This window comes from Monomorium pharaonis, chromosome 11 (genome assembly GCF_013373865.1).
Source record: "Monomorium pharaonis isolate MP-MQ-018 chromosome 11, ASM1337386v2, whole genome shotgun sequence".
Lineage (NCBI taxonomy): Eukaryota > Metazoa > Arthropoda > Insecta > Hymenoptera > Formicidae > Monomorium > Monomorium pharaonis.
The window spans coordinates 5,875,502-5,887,086 of record NC_050477.1 but is presented as its reverse complement, the minus strand read 5'-3'; the positions used below and the strand labels follow the sequence as shown (position 1 = coordinate 5,887,086).

The following is an 11,585-nucleotide window of genomic DNA, read 5'->3' as shown; positions in this document are numbered from 1 at the left end:
TAATGTTAATGTGCAAATTATATTTTCAATTTTACTTTAAATTTTTTACAAATTTGCTAGGAAAAATAACTTACTATAAATAGTGAACATCTTACTTGATATTTATTTTTCGTACCAATATGTACATATTTATCATTTTCTCCCTTAACACATTAACACATTAACTGCCACAATGATAATAAAATATTAATAATAATTTGTTCTCTGTGATTAATGTATAATTTTGTTCAGTGGTGTTCTGACAATTACTGGTAACAAATTTTTTAAAACTCTTGTAAAGTATACAATTTAAGATAAAATTTTAAATGACAAAAGTTTAATAAGTGTAAAATAAGACATTCATATTCAATACATTAGCCATCGTATACCTTTATATAATAACATTAAATATAACATGAATCATATTTTATCACATTATGAAAATTTTTTACTATAATTGTAATAATTATATTACATATGTACAGAGAACAAATCTAAATGGGCAGACAATGTGTTAAAGAATATTAGTAGTGTAATGAAATTATAAAAATACACAACAGGAAATTTATCGTTTCTTGTATTTAATAGAATAAATAAATTCTGTTATATTATTAACTATTAAGGATGCGAACAAGATTTTGCGCTCGTTTGATGTGGATTATATTACGTGTCTTTCCTAGCTTTAAGAACTGTCAAAATCTCTTGCAGTAAATTATTCCTTGCATCTCTCTGCTCCTTGGCTTTCTGTCTCTCTTCCTCTGCACGTGTATATGCCTGCTTCTGCAGATCCCGCATCTCCATGCATACTTGCAAAACTCCATTTTGCATGTAATTTGAATTTTTACTTTTACTATCCATTCTAGCGATTAAATTTCTCAATAAACGCTGACAGCTTTGCAGATTTTCAATTATCTTTACATTCTGAGCTTCCAATCTGGCGTTATGTTGAAGTGTCTTGGCATTATGTATGTCAGAACTACTAACGAGATTGTTACCTTTCTGTGTAGACTTTTCAGATCTTCAAAAAAATATTTCTGATAAATTTAGTAATCAATAAATAAATAATTTTATAATTTTGATAAAATATAACTTACCCCGTTTTGTCTTCATCACCATTTATATCTGTCTCATACAAATCATTTGAAAAAATCTCATCCAAATCTCTGTAATCACATACACATTTGAAATATAAATCAAGATCTATATCAACTTGCAAAACTTATCAAACAGCCTGAGCACATAGTGAGAAGCATAAGCATAATGTAAAACCTTTAAATCAATAAGCGTCTAACATAAAGTGGTCATATTAATTTACATAAGATTCTCATTAGTGTTCTGCTATATTTACCCTACACCATGCATTTTACATATTTTAATTCTAAAAAGCAAACTCACTGTTCATAACTACAAATGTATTTTCCTCTCCCATTCCTTCGGTTGTGTATCATCATGTTTTTATAAGCACGTTTAAGTGTTTTGTATCTGTTTTCTACTTGCAAAGGTGATACACAGAAGCCATTGTCCATTAGATTTTTGGCTATCTCCTGGTATGCCTTTTTCATATTTTTTAACTTTCGATTCTTCACTAGTTCCTTCTTCTCTTTGTATTCCTTTAGAAAAATCTTCGTTGAAGCATCGCACCAAGGAAAAATCGCGTTTCCACTTTTGCTTGTTGCCGGTGGACTAGCCTTTTCCTCCTTAGAACTTTTCTCTAATTTTTCACTTTCAGAGTCATTCTCAGCCATCTCCCATGGAACAACGTCGATAAATATGTCCTTGCCATTAACATTGAAACACATTTGTTCAGCTTTTTCATCAATTTCTGATATATGAAGTTGGAAAACTACATTCTCCTCTGTAAATATACCGCTGTTAATAATTTTTCATTGTCTTTGCTTATTGTTGGGGGACGTAATACGACGGAAGGAACAAGGAACATTGTGTGGCAATGAAGTATGTGAACTGTATAATCAATGAGATCATTACCATTACCTTCGCAAGTGATCGTAACAAACCCATTGCTATCAATGATCACTTTGCCGTCCTCGTCGCGATTAAACCAGCCCTTCATCTTCGCCGACGGAGACGTCGCCGTGAAGTCGCTCACCGTGTTAGCAATCCTGAAAGCTTGCCCAACCCAACCGCGGTTGGCAGTCGCGCACTTTTCCTCGCTTCAATTCCGGCCGAATCCTGGTTGAAGCCGATTTCCACGCAGCACGACGCGGTATCTTATTTTCGCGCTTTATTCCGTTGCACCTTTTGCACCTCTAATATTTTGGCTGCAGAAAGTGTAAGAAGGTGCAGCGGTTGCAAATATATGTACGTACGGAGATTCGCAGGGGTCTACTCCGCGTCAACGGGAACGTACGTGTACTCCGCAGCGAAAGGAGGAAACGGAAAACGACGAGAGGGAGAGTGCGGCACGAGGAAAGAGATGCTTTCGATCGACGGCTCTCGCCCACTGAAACATAACAATACTGGAAGTACCGGAACGCGTATGGGCGCTAGTGTCGTGATCTGACAAAGAGAGTCCGGAGTGGTATCTTTGTCTCTTTTTTAGTGCAATCTGACGAGAAAAGTTTCATCGAAGAAAAGTTCATTTTCAAGTATACAAACTTGGCATGTAAATATTTTTTTCACGAGTCCTACTATTGCTTATCACGTATGCCAGTTTGAATAAACGTAACACTTACATACGCTCACTCTCGAACTTCTTAACAAAGGTATATGGCCGTGCACATTCCAGGATTATTATATTCGGTGCGTCTTGTAGTTTAGTTGACACCGATGGTGGCGCCATTGAAGTTATTACCAATATTAATTACCACGATTTCGGTCGGTAAGTTTGATGAGTGATTTTGAACGTGCTACAGTTGGAAAGTTAGATAACTCAATTTTGTCGCGCTCTCGTGGGTATTATGAAAAGACGGTAATTGACGGTAGTGAAAATGTTATTATCTAAAATATTATTCTTTTATCATATCCAATATCGTCATGCGTTTGCACGTGGAAAACGAAATTTACAAAAAGCTTTCGCGGTTATTGTAACTCGTTAGGCGTATAATATACGCGCGCCGGACATTAACTTAATTATTATTGCAAGCAATTACGATTAAAGCATGACATCGTCGATGTAATGTAAGTATCTCGAAAGATTTTAAATTTGAGGTTAGGCGAGTTGTGTTCCCGTTTTTCTACTCGTTTGCATAACATGATACACGAGGCGATTAACGCGATTTGTTTGCCTTGGTCCGATAGCCAACGCACCACATGAGATATCTTCACCGTGGTACTGTGACCCTTGCTTTGGGTCGGAGATCCATCTGGGGAAGATCAAGAAGAAGATATCTTCACTGCATATGTGACATCCTGAGACGTCAAATTTTTTCATTATTATGAAATTTGTCGTCTAGGTTATGTTAATCATGTAGAATTATTTGCTACTTAGCTTATGTATATGTAAACTTTATATATATTTTATTTGTCTTATTATAAGTATTTTTTATACTTTTCGTGTCTTTTTGCTTTGTCGTTTACAGTACGAGCATTGTAAAAAAATAGTGAAACAAAGAATGGCCAGAAGAAAGACAAATGAAGCTGATCCTTGTGTGAAAAGTGTTTATTGTATGTACGTCTCGTTCTTCAGACTGCCAGTTCTTTTTCTTTTCTCGATTGAAATTCTGTATGAAGACAAAGTTAAATCTTGTCGAATAAATACTCCTCAGTTGTGAAATGCCATATGGGTCTTTGGAAACATGAATAATGATCCGGGCATTGTCTGTTTTCGTCATTGTTCAACGAAGAGTGTATTTAGCAGGCGCGTCCCGGCAACTTGTCCGGCATGTTCGTCACAAATGAAAAATTTTATTGTGGATCCATTTCATATTCCATATCCTTTTAGAAAAGCTACTCACTGTCCAACCACTATTGTTATTCAGCCTTCGCAAGGCAGTTTTCTCGACAATTATGACATGAAACATGGCCTTCTGCACGCTGGGATAGTTGATTCTAATGGCGGCATTGTGGAGTTTGACAAAAAGGGACCAATAGTGAACGACTTTGCCAGATGGATCAAGGTAGATTGTATCGCTTTGGAGATTGTGCCAGCAGCTTGGACTGCACGTTGGGATGAGACATTGTCACTCATATTGAATGATTTTAAATGGAAACACATTAATTATGACGCAATTAGTATGAACTGTTTTGACTTTGTTCTGGAATTTCTCAATAATCTGAGATACCCGGAATTAAGATTCATGAGCAAGGAAGACCTGTGCGAGAGACTGATAGTGCCAAAAATGAACAATGCAGTGCGATATATCTCATTATACAGATCCTTAAAAGATCGGGAATATCTGTTGGATTATCAGGCTTGATATTTTTTTACTTTTGTAATTTACATGATATTATTAATAATAAATATAATTTGTAAAAAATACACAAAAAATGTTTATATTTATATATCCGTCTCTCTATTAATTACAACACAAATCCTTCCTTTCCCGAAAGAAAACATTATGAAAAGAAAATCACAAAATTATAACATAAGTTAAAAAAAGTTTTTGGACTCTTAGAAGTTAAGTGATTAAATGTAATTATGCATATTATTGTATCAGATAAAGTAATTAATAAGTAAATACTTCAAGTAAAATACTCAAGATGAATTAAGGATGTGTCGTTATTTAATTTTATTATTTTTCAATTTTTTCTCTCTGGTATTTAAGAATGGTCAAATATCTTTGCAGAAAGTATCATAAAATACATACAAAAGGTGTAACAGTAAGACAAGATGATTTTTACAAGGATTAGATCATCTCTGTTAACTCAATGGCATGATGGATGCTTTGAACAGAAACGTTTATTGAGAAAACTAGTACATAAGAATAAAACCAATGAAAATAAATTTGATGTAATCGTCATTGGTGGTGGTCATGCTGGAACCGAAGCATGTACTGCTGCTGTCAGAATGGGTGCCAAAACACTATTGGTTACTCAGAAAAAAAATACTATAGGTATGTATAGATATTAGAAACTAGCAAGATTGTAGAACTTTGTATAATGTATTTGAATACAATTATACATATACAGGAGAGATGTCGTGTAACCCGTCTTTTGGTGGAATCGGAAAGGGCCATCTGATGAGAGAGGTGGACGCTTTAGATGGAGTGTGCTGTCGGATATGTGATATTTCAGGAATTCACTATAGAGTTTTGAACAAGAGCAAGGGACCAGCAGTATGGGGTCTCAGAGCTCAGATCGACAGAGCATTGTACAAGAAACATCTTCAAGCTGAACTCTTCAATATGCCTGGATTACATATCTATGAATCTTCTGTGGAAGATCTGATTTTAGAAAATGAGCCTCTGTCCTGCCAAGGAGTTATTCTCAGTACGTTTTGAATTTCATAGAATAAGAAAAAGAATTAAATTTAATTGAGTAATTAAAATTGTGAACAATTTTCTAGAGAATGGAACAAAGATATTTGGTGACGCAGTAGTTATAACTACAGGAACTTTTCTAAAAGGCCAAATAAACATTGGGTTAGAGAAAAGACCCGCAGGCAGATTGAACGACGAACCTAGCATCGGTTTGGCTAATACGCTTGACAGACTTGGTTTTCGAATAGGAAGATTAAAAACTGGTAAGAATGTCATATAGTATATATCTAATCAATTGACATACTATTCAATGTATATATTTTTTTAGAATTTAAATTAATATGTATTAATTTACCTTTATTTTAACATACAAATTTTAACATAATTACATATTAGAATTAAATATGTATTTTTAGGCACACCGCCAAGGTTGGAGAAAGATAATATTGACTTTTCCAAATGTACGAAAACCATACCAGACGATTCTCCTATACCATTTTCGTTTATGAGTGCTAATGTCTGGTTATCACCTGATAAGCAAGTACCGACGTATCTAACGTTTACAAATGAAAAAGTCGCAAAGATCATAAAGGATAATATGCACTGTAACTTACACGTAAAGGAAGAGATATTGGGTCCGCGATATTGTCCGAGTATAGAGAGTAAGATTCTACGATTTAAAACGCTTCGACATCAGATCTGGCTTGAACCGGAAGGTCTGGACTCACCATTGATTTATCCCAGTGGATTGTCATGCACTTTGCCAGAAGACAAACAGGTGGAACTCGTTAAATATATCCCAGGATTAGAAAACGCTCGTCTAGGTAACTTTTCAAATTTAATACTAATAGGATTTTCTTATTTTTAAATTATAATTTTATTATAAAATTTTATAAAACCTTTTTAATTCCCTTATTTGCACCTATGTTTAAATAGTCAGACCTGGTTATGGAGTCGAATACGACTACATAGACCCTAGAGAATTAACCACCCAATTGGAGACCAAAAAAATTTCTGGGTTGTTCCTTGCCGGACAGATAAACGGCACCACTGGTTATGAAGAGGCAGCTGCACAAGGTATCGTCGCGGGTGTTAATGCAGCCGCTAAGGTGATTAGTGTCATATAGGAAATGTTTATAGATTAGTTCTTTTTAATGTGGAAAAAAGTAAATTTTAAAGTTTATGTGTTAAATTATATAAATTAAGAAACGTAAAATTTCTCTTGGACATATTGGACATTCTTGTTTGTTCTCAACTTTTTTATTTTAATAATAAATCTTGAATTTATTTTCCTAAAAAATGATTTATTGTAAAAAATTTCTGTACTTTGTTATTTCACAGTTTTGCTAATTGTGAAATTAAATATAGGCGTATTTAAATGCGTTCTGCATTTTGTATTTGTATACAGGTTTTGGGAAAATCGCCGCTTCTGATAAGTCGAACAGAAGGCTACATTGGCGTTCTCATTGACGATCTAACAACGGAGGGTACTACAGAACCATACAGAATGTTTACCAGTAGATCGGAATTTCGAGTGAGTTTGCGTCCTGACAATGCCGATCAAAGATTAACGGAAAAGGGTTACATGGTAGGCTGCGTCTCCTACGAGAGAATTGAGAGGACGAGGGATATTTTCCGTAAAATGCAAGAAGCGGTACAAATACTCAAAAGCAACGTGCGGACAATCGACAAGTGGCGACGATTACTGAATATGAACAAATCTAAATCCATTGATAAAAAATCGGCATTCGATATGCTATCTATGGCAAATGAAGAAATCACGTTCGCACAACTGGCAAAACTGTTGCCAGAGTTACAATATTTAAATGGAGATCCTACTCTGGCGAGAAGAATAGAGGTTTTTGCAAATTAATTATTGAACACATAATATCAAGATTTGTGTGGTTCAAAGAAAACATTTTTATAGATAAATTTCCAAAATTTTAGAAATTTATATTTTGATAATTGTATTTAAGTAAAATGTATATTCGCCAAATTTTTTTGAAATAGTAATAATTATTAATAATTTGATTTTCAGATAGAAGCGAAATACGGTTATATTGTCGAGAATCAGCAAGACCAAGTGAACGATATCAGGAGAAACGAGCAGATGACTATACCGGACGATATCGACTATAATAGGTAAAGATTAAAAATTTATTTTGTTTGTTTTGATTTAGTTATCGTACGTAAAATTGATAGAAATAATAATGTTCTAAATTTTAAACGTCTAAAGAAAGAACATTACTGACTGCCCGTTTTATTTCTTTTACAGTCCTGATTTAAATCTATCTAATGAAGATCGAGAGAAGCTTTCAAAACATCTCCCACGCACGGTAAATTTTTTCATTACTAGAAGGTTCTTTTATAAAAGCTTTGGCTTTTGATTTGTGTCAACAAAACAAAAAACCCAATAATATATTTGTTGCTATTAAGATATAATTATTTCTTTGTATATCAACTTATTTCTTCAATCAAGTCATACCTATATACTTATGACATAACCTACTTTTGTGTCAATAGTTTCTGTATTAATGAGATTTATCTTGCAGATTGCAGCAGCTAATAAAATCTCAGGTGTGACTCCTTCGGCTATATTGAGGCTGCTTTATTATGTTAGACATCATTCCAATGAGAATGTACAAGAACGCAGTAATGTATTATAATAGTGAAAAATAAATAACGATGACTTTCACGAAATATTGCCAACATTGTTCTACAAATGTAAAATTATTAGGAATTTATCAGAAATTAATTAAATACTAGTAGAATAACGAAACACTTGAAACAATATAATTTGAGCATGAATTAAGAAACTTTAAACAATTCTTTATTTAAGTTATTCTAAATAAAGTTATTCTAAAAAGACTAATTTAAATGATGTAAAAGGATTGTTAGTGCAGTTGTATTATTAGTCTGAATAATAAAATTAACTTTTCTATGTTTTGCATTGTAATTATAAAAGCAAAATGTATTGGATATTTGGTATTAGAAAAATAAAATTTCAAAATATAAACTTTTACTTTTCTTTACATTATGAAATTATTGCTATCTACGAGATCTATTCAGCATTAGAAAAATACGCCTTACCATTGGAATTAATTTCTTATTTCTTGTTTCAGTATTAAAAGATTCTAAAATGCTATTACAATAATTTTTATTTAAGGCGTTACGAATATTAATGAAAAACCAAGTATTTAATTAATCAATCAACTTTGTGATATTTTTCTTTTAAAATAGAATATTGTTATCTCGCATCACGTTTATCACATATCATTCTGTTCCACATATACGTGATATAAATTCAAATAATTGATTTGATAAAAATTCACTCACCAATTGCTGTTGCTGCTCCTGCTGCTGATGCTGCTGCTGCTACTACTGCATTCCTTTTCCGGTTTTGATTCTGAAAATGTGATAAATATTATTTCTAAGCTCAAAATAAAAAATATAATATATAAAATAATTTTAATTAAAAATTAAATCATTTAGATTAAATTAAAATAGATAATTAAAAAAAAAATATTTTTATTGAAAAATTAAAAGTACATAGGAATTAGTTAAAATTAAATTATTTTATCTGATATAAAATAATTTTAAAGTAAATTAATATACAAACACAAAAGCAGGTAAAGAAATGTATCACTTGAAAAAATAGTATATTTAATATACCGAGTCGCTCCATGGATGCCGCTTTCTGCTGACATCATCCTATTATTTTCGAACCGCACATTAATAACGATCGCTCGATACTATATTCGGCACTCCCGATATTACGGATAATATATCACACACGAGTAAAACGTAAACCGCGCGCGAGAATTTCACTTGGCGCGACCGTTACACTTGAAAAAAATACGTGAAAAGGACGGCTCGTCTGATTGGCGGCGAAAATCAACATGGCACGAAAGTGGCGTGAAGTCACGTAACTTCGTGGAAACGCAGGCTGAGGAAAACCGTTTGAATGAAAATTACGCGCCGAGATACAACGAACGGAGACAAATTCGTTGCGAGAATTTTCTATTTCGTATGCTCGCACGGCTAGTAGCACTTCACTTAATTGGCACTCGCGATATTCTACCGAACGTATCCTCACACTTTGCTCGAATGCGCACGCGAACACTTCACTCAAAACCGAAGGCAAACGCACGATGCCGCTTTACACATGAACCTCTGCTACGATCTCACATGCGATCTCGCGTATCGTTTGTTAGCGCCACGGCACTCTCAACACTACACCGTACCTGCGCACAATTCGAATCCGAACACACGAGACACGCACGGACTCAAGGAACGTCCGATCGGCGCTGGAGCGCAAAGAAACATGGCGGCAGCAGCGTACGGGACGTACGTGACCGTTGGCCGGCAGACTCGGCGGTACTCGGCGCTAGTCGGCGCCACTCGGCGTTGCTAGGCGGTTGTCCGCCGCGCTTGCGCCGCTGCCGCCATGTTGCTCCGTTGCTCCGCGCTCCAGTCACGTACGCCACTCCAGCACCGGTCGGACGCTCTGTCGACTCCATGCGTGTCTCTGCGTGTCTCGCGTGTTCAGAATTGTAAAATTTACGGGTATAGCATGAAACAGAACCAAATAAACGTGGACATAGCATAGAAGAGACCAAAAAAATCATGCACATTACCTACGAGATTTATAGATATTTGACTACATAGTTCAATGTGCATATTTTATGCACATAGAGGCGCTGATGGATGAAAACACCTATACGACGCGATGACCGTTTTCCTCTCTGATTAAATCTACGGAAGTATGTAGCAATTAAGTAGTAGATGAGTAGTAGATGAATTTATCAATTACAATCGAAACTTTCCGGAAACCAAAATATTTTAAAAGTATCGACTGTGATTAGCCAGCTTACTACTAAAGTCATGAGAATAAAAGACATGGTGGGGATTTCCGCTAGTGAGGGAGCCCAGACTGATTTCCGTTGGCCGGCAGTTGTTTGTGCTCCATTTCCTTTATGACCGGCCTAGGTGTGTCATCGTTGGTTTCTCTCGCGTGAAAAATCACGAGAAAAACGTAAAATGGTGAGAAACTTTTACTTTCTTTATATTTATTAATAATATTCTGTAGTTTCCTCTTCCGCTGATTTCATCGGTTCATTCTTGATTATTCGCTTTTCGCAACAATTTGCAATTTGTCGGGAGCACGTCCCGACCACGTGTTTTTCAAATTATTTTATTAATTAAATATACAAACAATATGAAGTTTCTCCATGGTTCCTGGTATTTTTCCATTTATTTAAATGATGAAAATTATTGGTCCGTGTTTCTGATTAATCAGTGATTAATTTTATAACCATTCTCTGACAAATTTTTCAAAGCGTAACTAGTATGATTCGTTAAACAATATGTGAATTATCAGAATGCATTTTCTATTTCTCAGGTTGTCAAATCTGCGCAAATATTCTGTAAGGAAGCTAGCATAACTTGACTTGGGAATAAATAAAATTTTTTTTCTTTAAAATGGTTAATATATTTTGATCCAGAATCCCAAGATGGAAGATATTCATAAAAACTTCAAAGTCCTTAGGTAATATATCATCTTATGAATTATAAATTTAATAATCTTGTATAACATTTATTTTATTTCTGTTTTGATATTTTGTGAATGTGATAATATCAATGTCTCACATTTTTTATCTTATTTAAATGATGAAAGTTATTGGTCCGTGTTTCTGATTAATCAATGATTAATATTATAACCATCTCTGACAATTTTTTAAAAGTATAACTGGTATGATTTGTTAAGCGATTGTGTAATTATCAAAACACATCTGTTTCTCAGATTATTAAATATGGGCAAGCATTCTGCAAGGAAATTAACATGGCCTAATTTTGGAAATAAAACTTTAGAAATGATTAATACATGCTGACGCAGAATTCAAAAGACGAAGAATGTCCATAGAAATCTCAAAATTCACAGGTAATTTATTATCTTAAACTGTAAACTTATGTGATCTTGTATAACATTTAGTTTCTATTTTGATATTTCTTAATGATATGATAATATTAGTATCTCGCATTCTTTTATTTATTTTAATGATGAAAATTATTGGTCCGTGTTTCTGATTAATCCATGATTAATTTTAAAACCATCTCTGACAATTTTTTAAAAATATGATTGATATAATTTGTTAAGCAATTACATAATTATTAAAATGTGTTTTTTTTAGATTATTAAATTTGCGCAATGTTCTTAATAAAAATTGA

The 11,585-nt window shown here is 33.8% G+C and overlaps 3 protein-coding genes and 3 non-coding genes across 12 annotated transcripts; 5 read left to right on the top strand and 1 right to left on the bottom strand.

Moving 5' to 3' along the window:
* Nucleotides 1–80: 80 nt before the first annotated feature.
* On the bottom strand, nt 81–2,107 carry LOC105835713. Of its 2 annotated transcripts, none has more exons than XM_012679214.2 (4): nt 1,972–2,107; nt 1,375–1,834; nt 1,074–1,142; nt 81–997 (listed from the first exon to the last, which is right to left on the bottom strand). In XM_012679214.2, exons 1-4 carry the CDS (start codon nt 2,048–2,050, stop codon nt 643–645), a joined length of 963 nt encoding a protein of 320 aa, XP_012534668.1. In that variant the 5' UTR covers nt 2,051–2,107; the 3' UTR covers nt 81–642. The 2 variants fall into 2 exon arrangements, with proteins under 2 accessions (XP_012534668.1, XP_012534666.1); XM_012679212.2 differs by having other exon boundaries at nt 1,966–2,101.
* A 385-nt stretch (nt 2,108–2,492) lies between these two features.
* Nucleotides 2,493–8,367, top strand: LOC105835712 (protein MTO1 homolog, mitochondrial). 6 transcript variants are annotated; one of them, XM_036293670.1, is made up of 10 exons: nt 2,493–2,602; nt 4,725–4,991; nt 5,068–5,367; nt 5,444–5,620; nt 5,774–6,181; nt 6,294–6,466; nt 6,766–7,215; nt 7,396–7,499; nt 7,633–7,693; nt 7,910–8,023. In XM_036293670.1, the coding sequence occupies exons 2-10, from the start codon at nt 4,769–4,771 to the stop codon at nt 8,021–8,023; spliced, it is 2,010 nt and encodes a 669-aa protein (XP_036149563.1). In that variant the 5' UTR covers nt 2,493–2,602; nt 4,725–4,768. The 6 variants fall into 6 exon arrangements, with proteins under 6 accessions (XP_036149563.1, XP_012534664.1, XP_036149561.1 ...); XM_012679210.2 differs by having other exon boundaries at nt 2,580–2,702; XM_036293668.1 differs by lacking the exon at nt 2,493–2,602 and adding an exon at nt 2,700–2,818.
* LOC105835714 (MKRN2 opposite strand protein) lies at nt 3,116–4,487 on the top strand. Its single transcript, XM_036293672.1, has one exon. It carries the CDS (start codon nt 3,735–3,737, stop codon nt 4,353–4,355), a length of 621 nt encoding a protein of 206 aa, XP_036149565.1. The 5' UTR covers nt 3,116–3,734; the 3' UTR covers nt 4,356–4,487.
* Nucleotides 8,368–10,613: 2,246 nt separating the features above from the next.
* On the top strand, nt 10,614–10,686 carry LOC114254732. Its single transcript, XR_003626067.1, has one exon. It is a non-coding gene; the product is annotated as a small nucleolar RNA SNORD18 (small nucleolar RNA).
* A 333-nt stretch (nt 10,687–11,019) lies between these two features.
* LOC114254733 lies at nt 11,020–11,091 on the top strand. The gene has a single exon (XR_003626068.1). It is a non-coding gene; the product is annotated as a small nucleolar RNA SNORD18 (small nucleolar RNA).
* A 318-nt stretch (nt 11,092–11,409) lies between these two features.
* LOC114254731 lies at nt 11,410–11,481 on the top strand. The gene has a single exon (XR_003626066.1). It is a non-coding gene; the product is annotated as a small nucleolar RNA SNORD18 (small nucleolar RNA).
* The last annotated feature ends 104 nt before the right edge of the window (nt 11,482–11,585 follow it).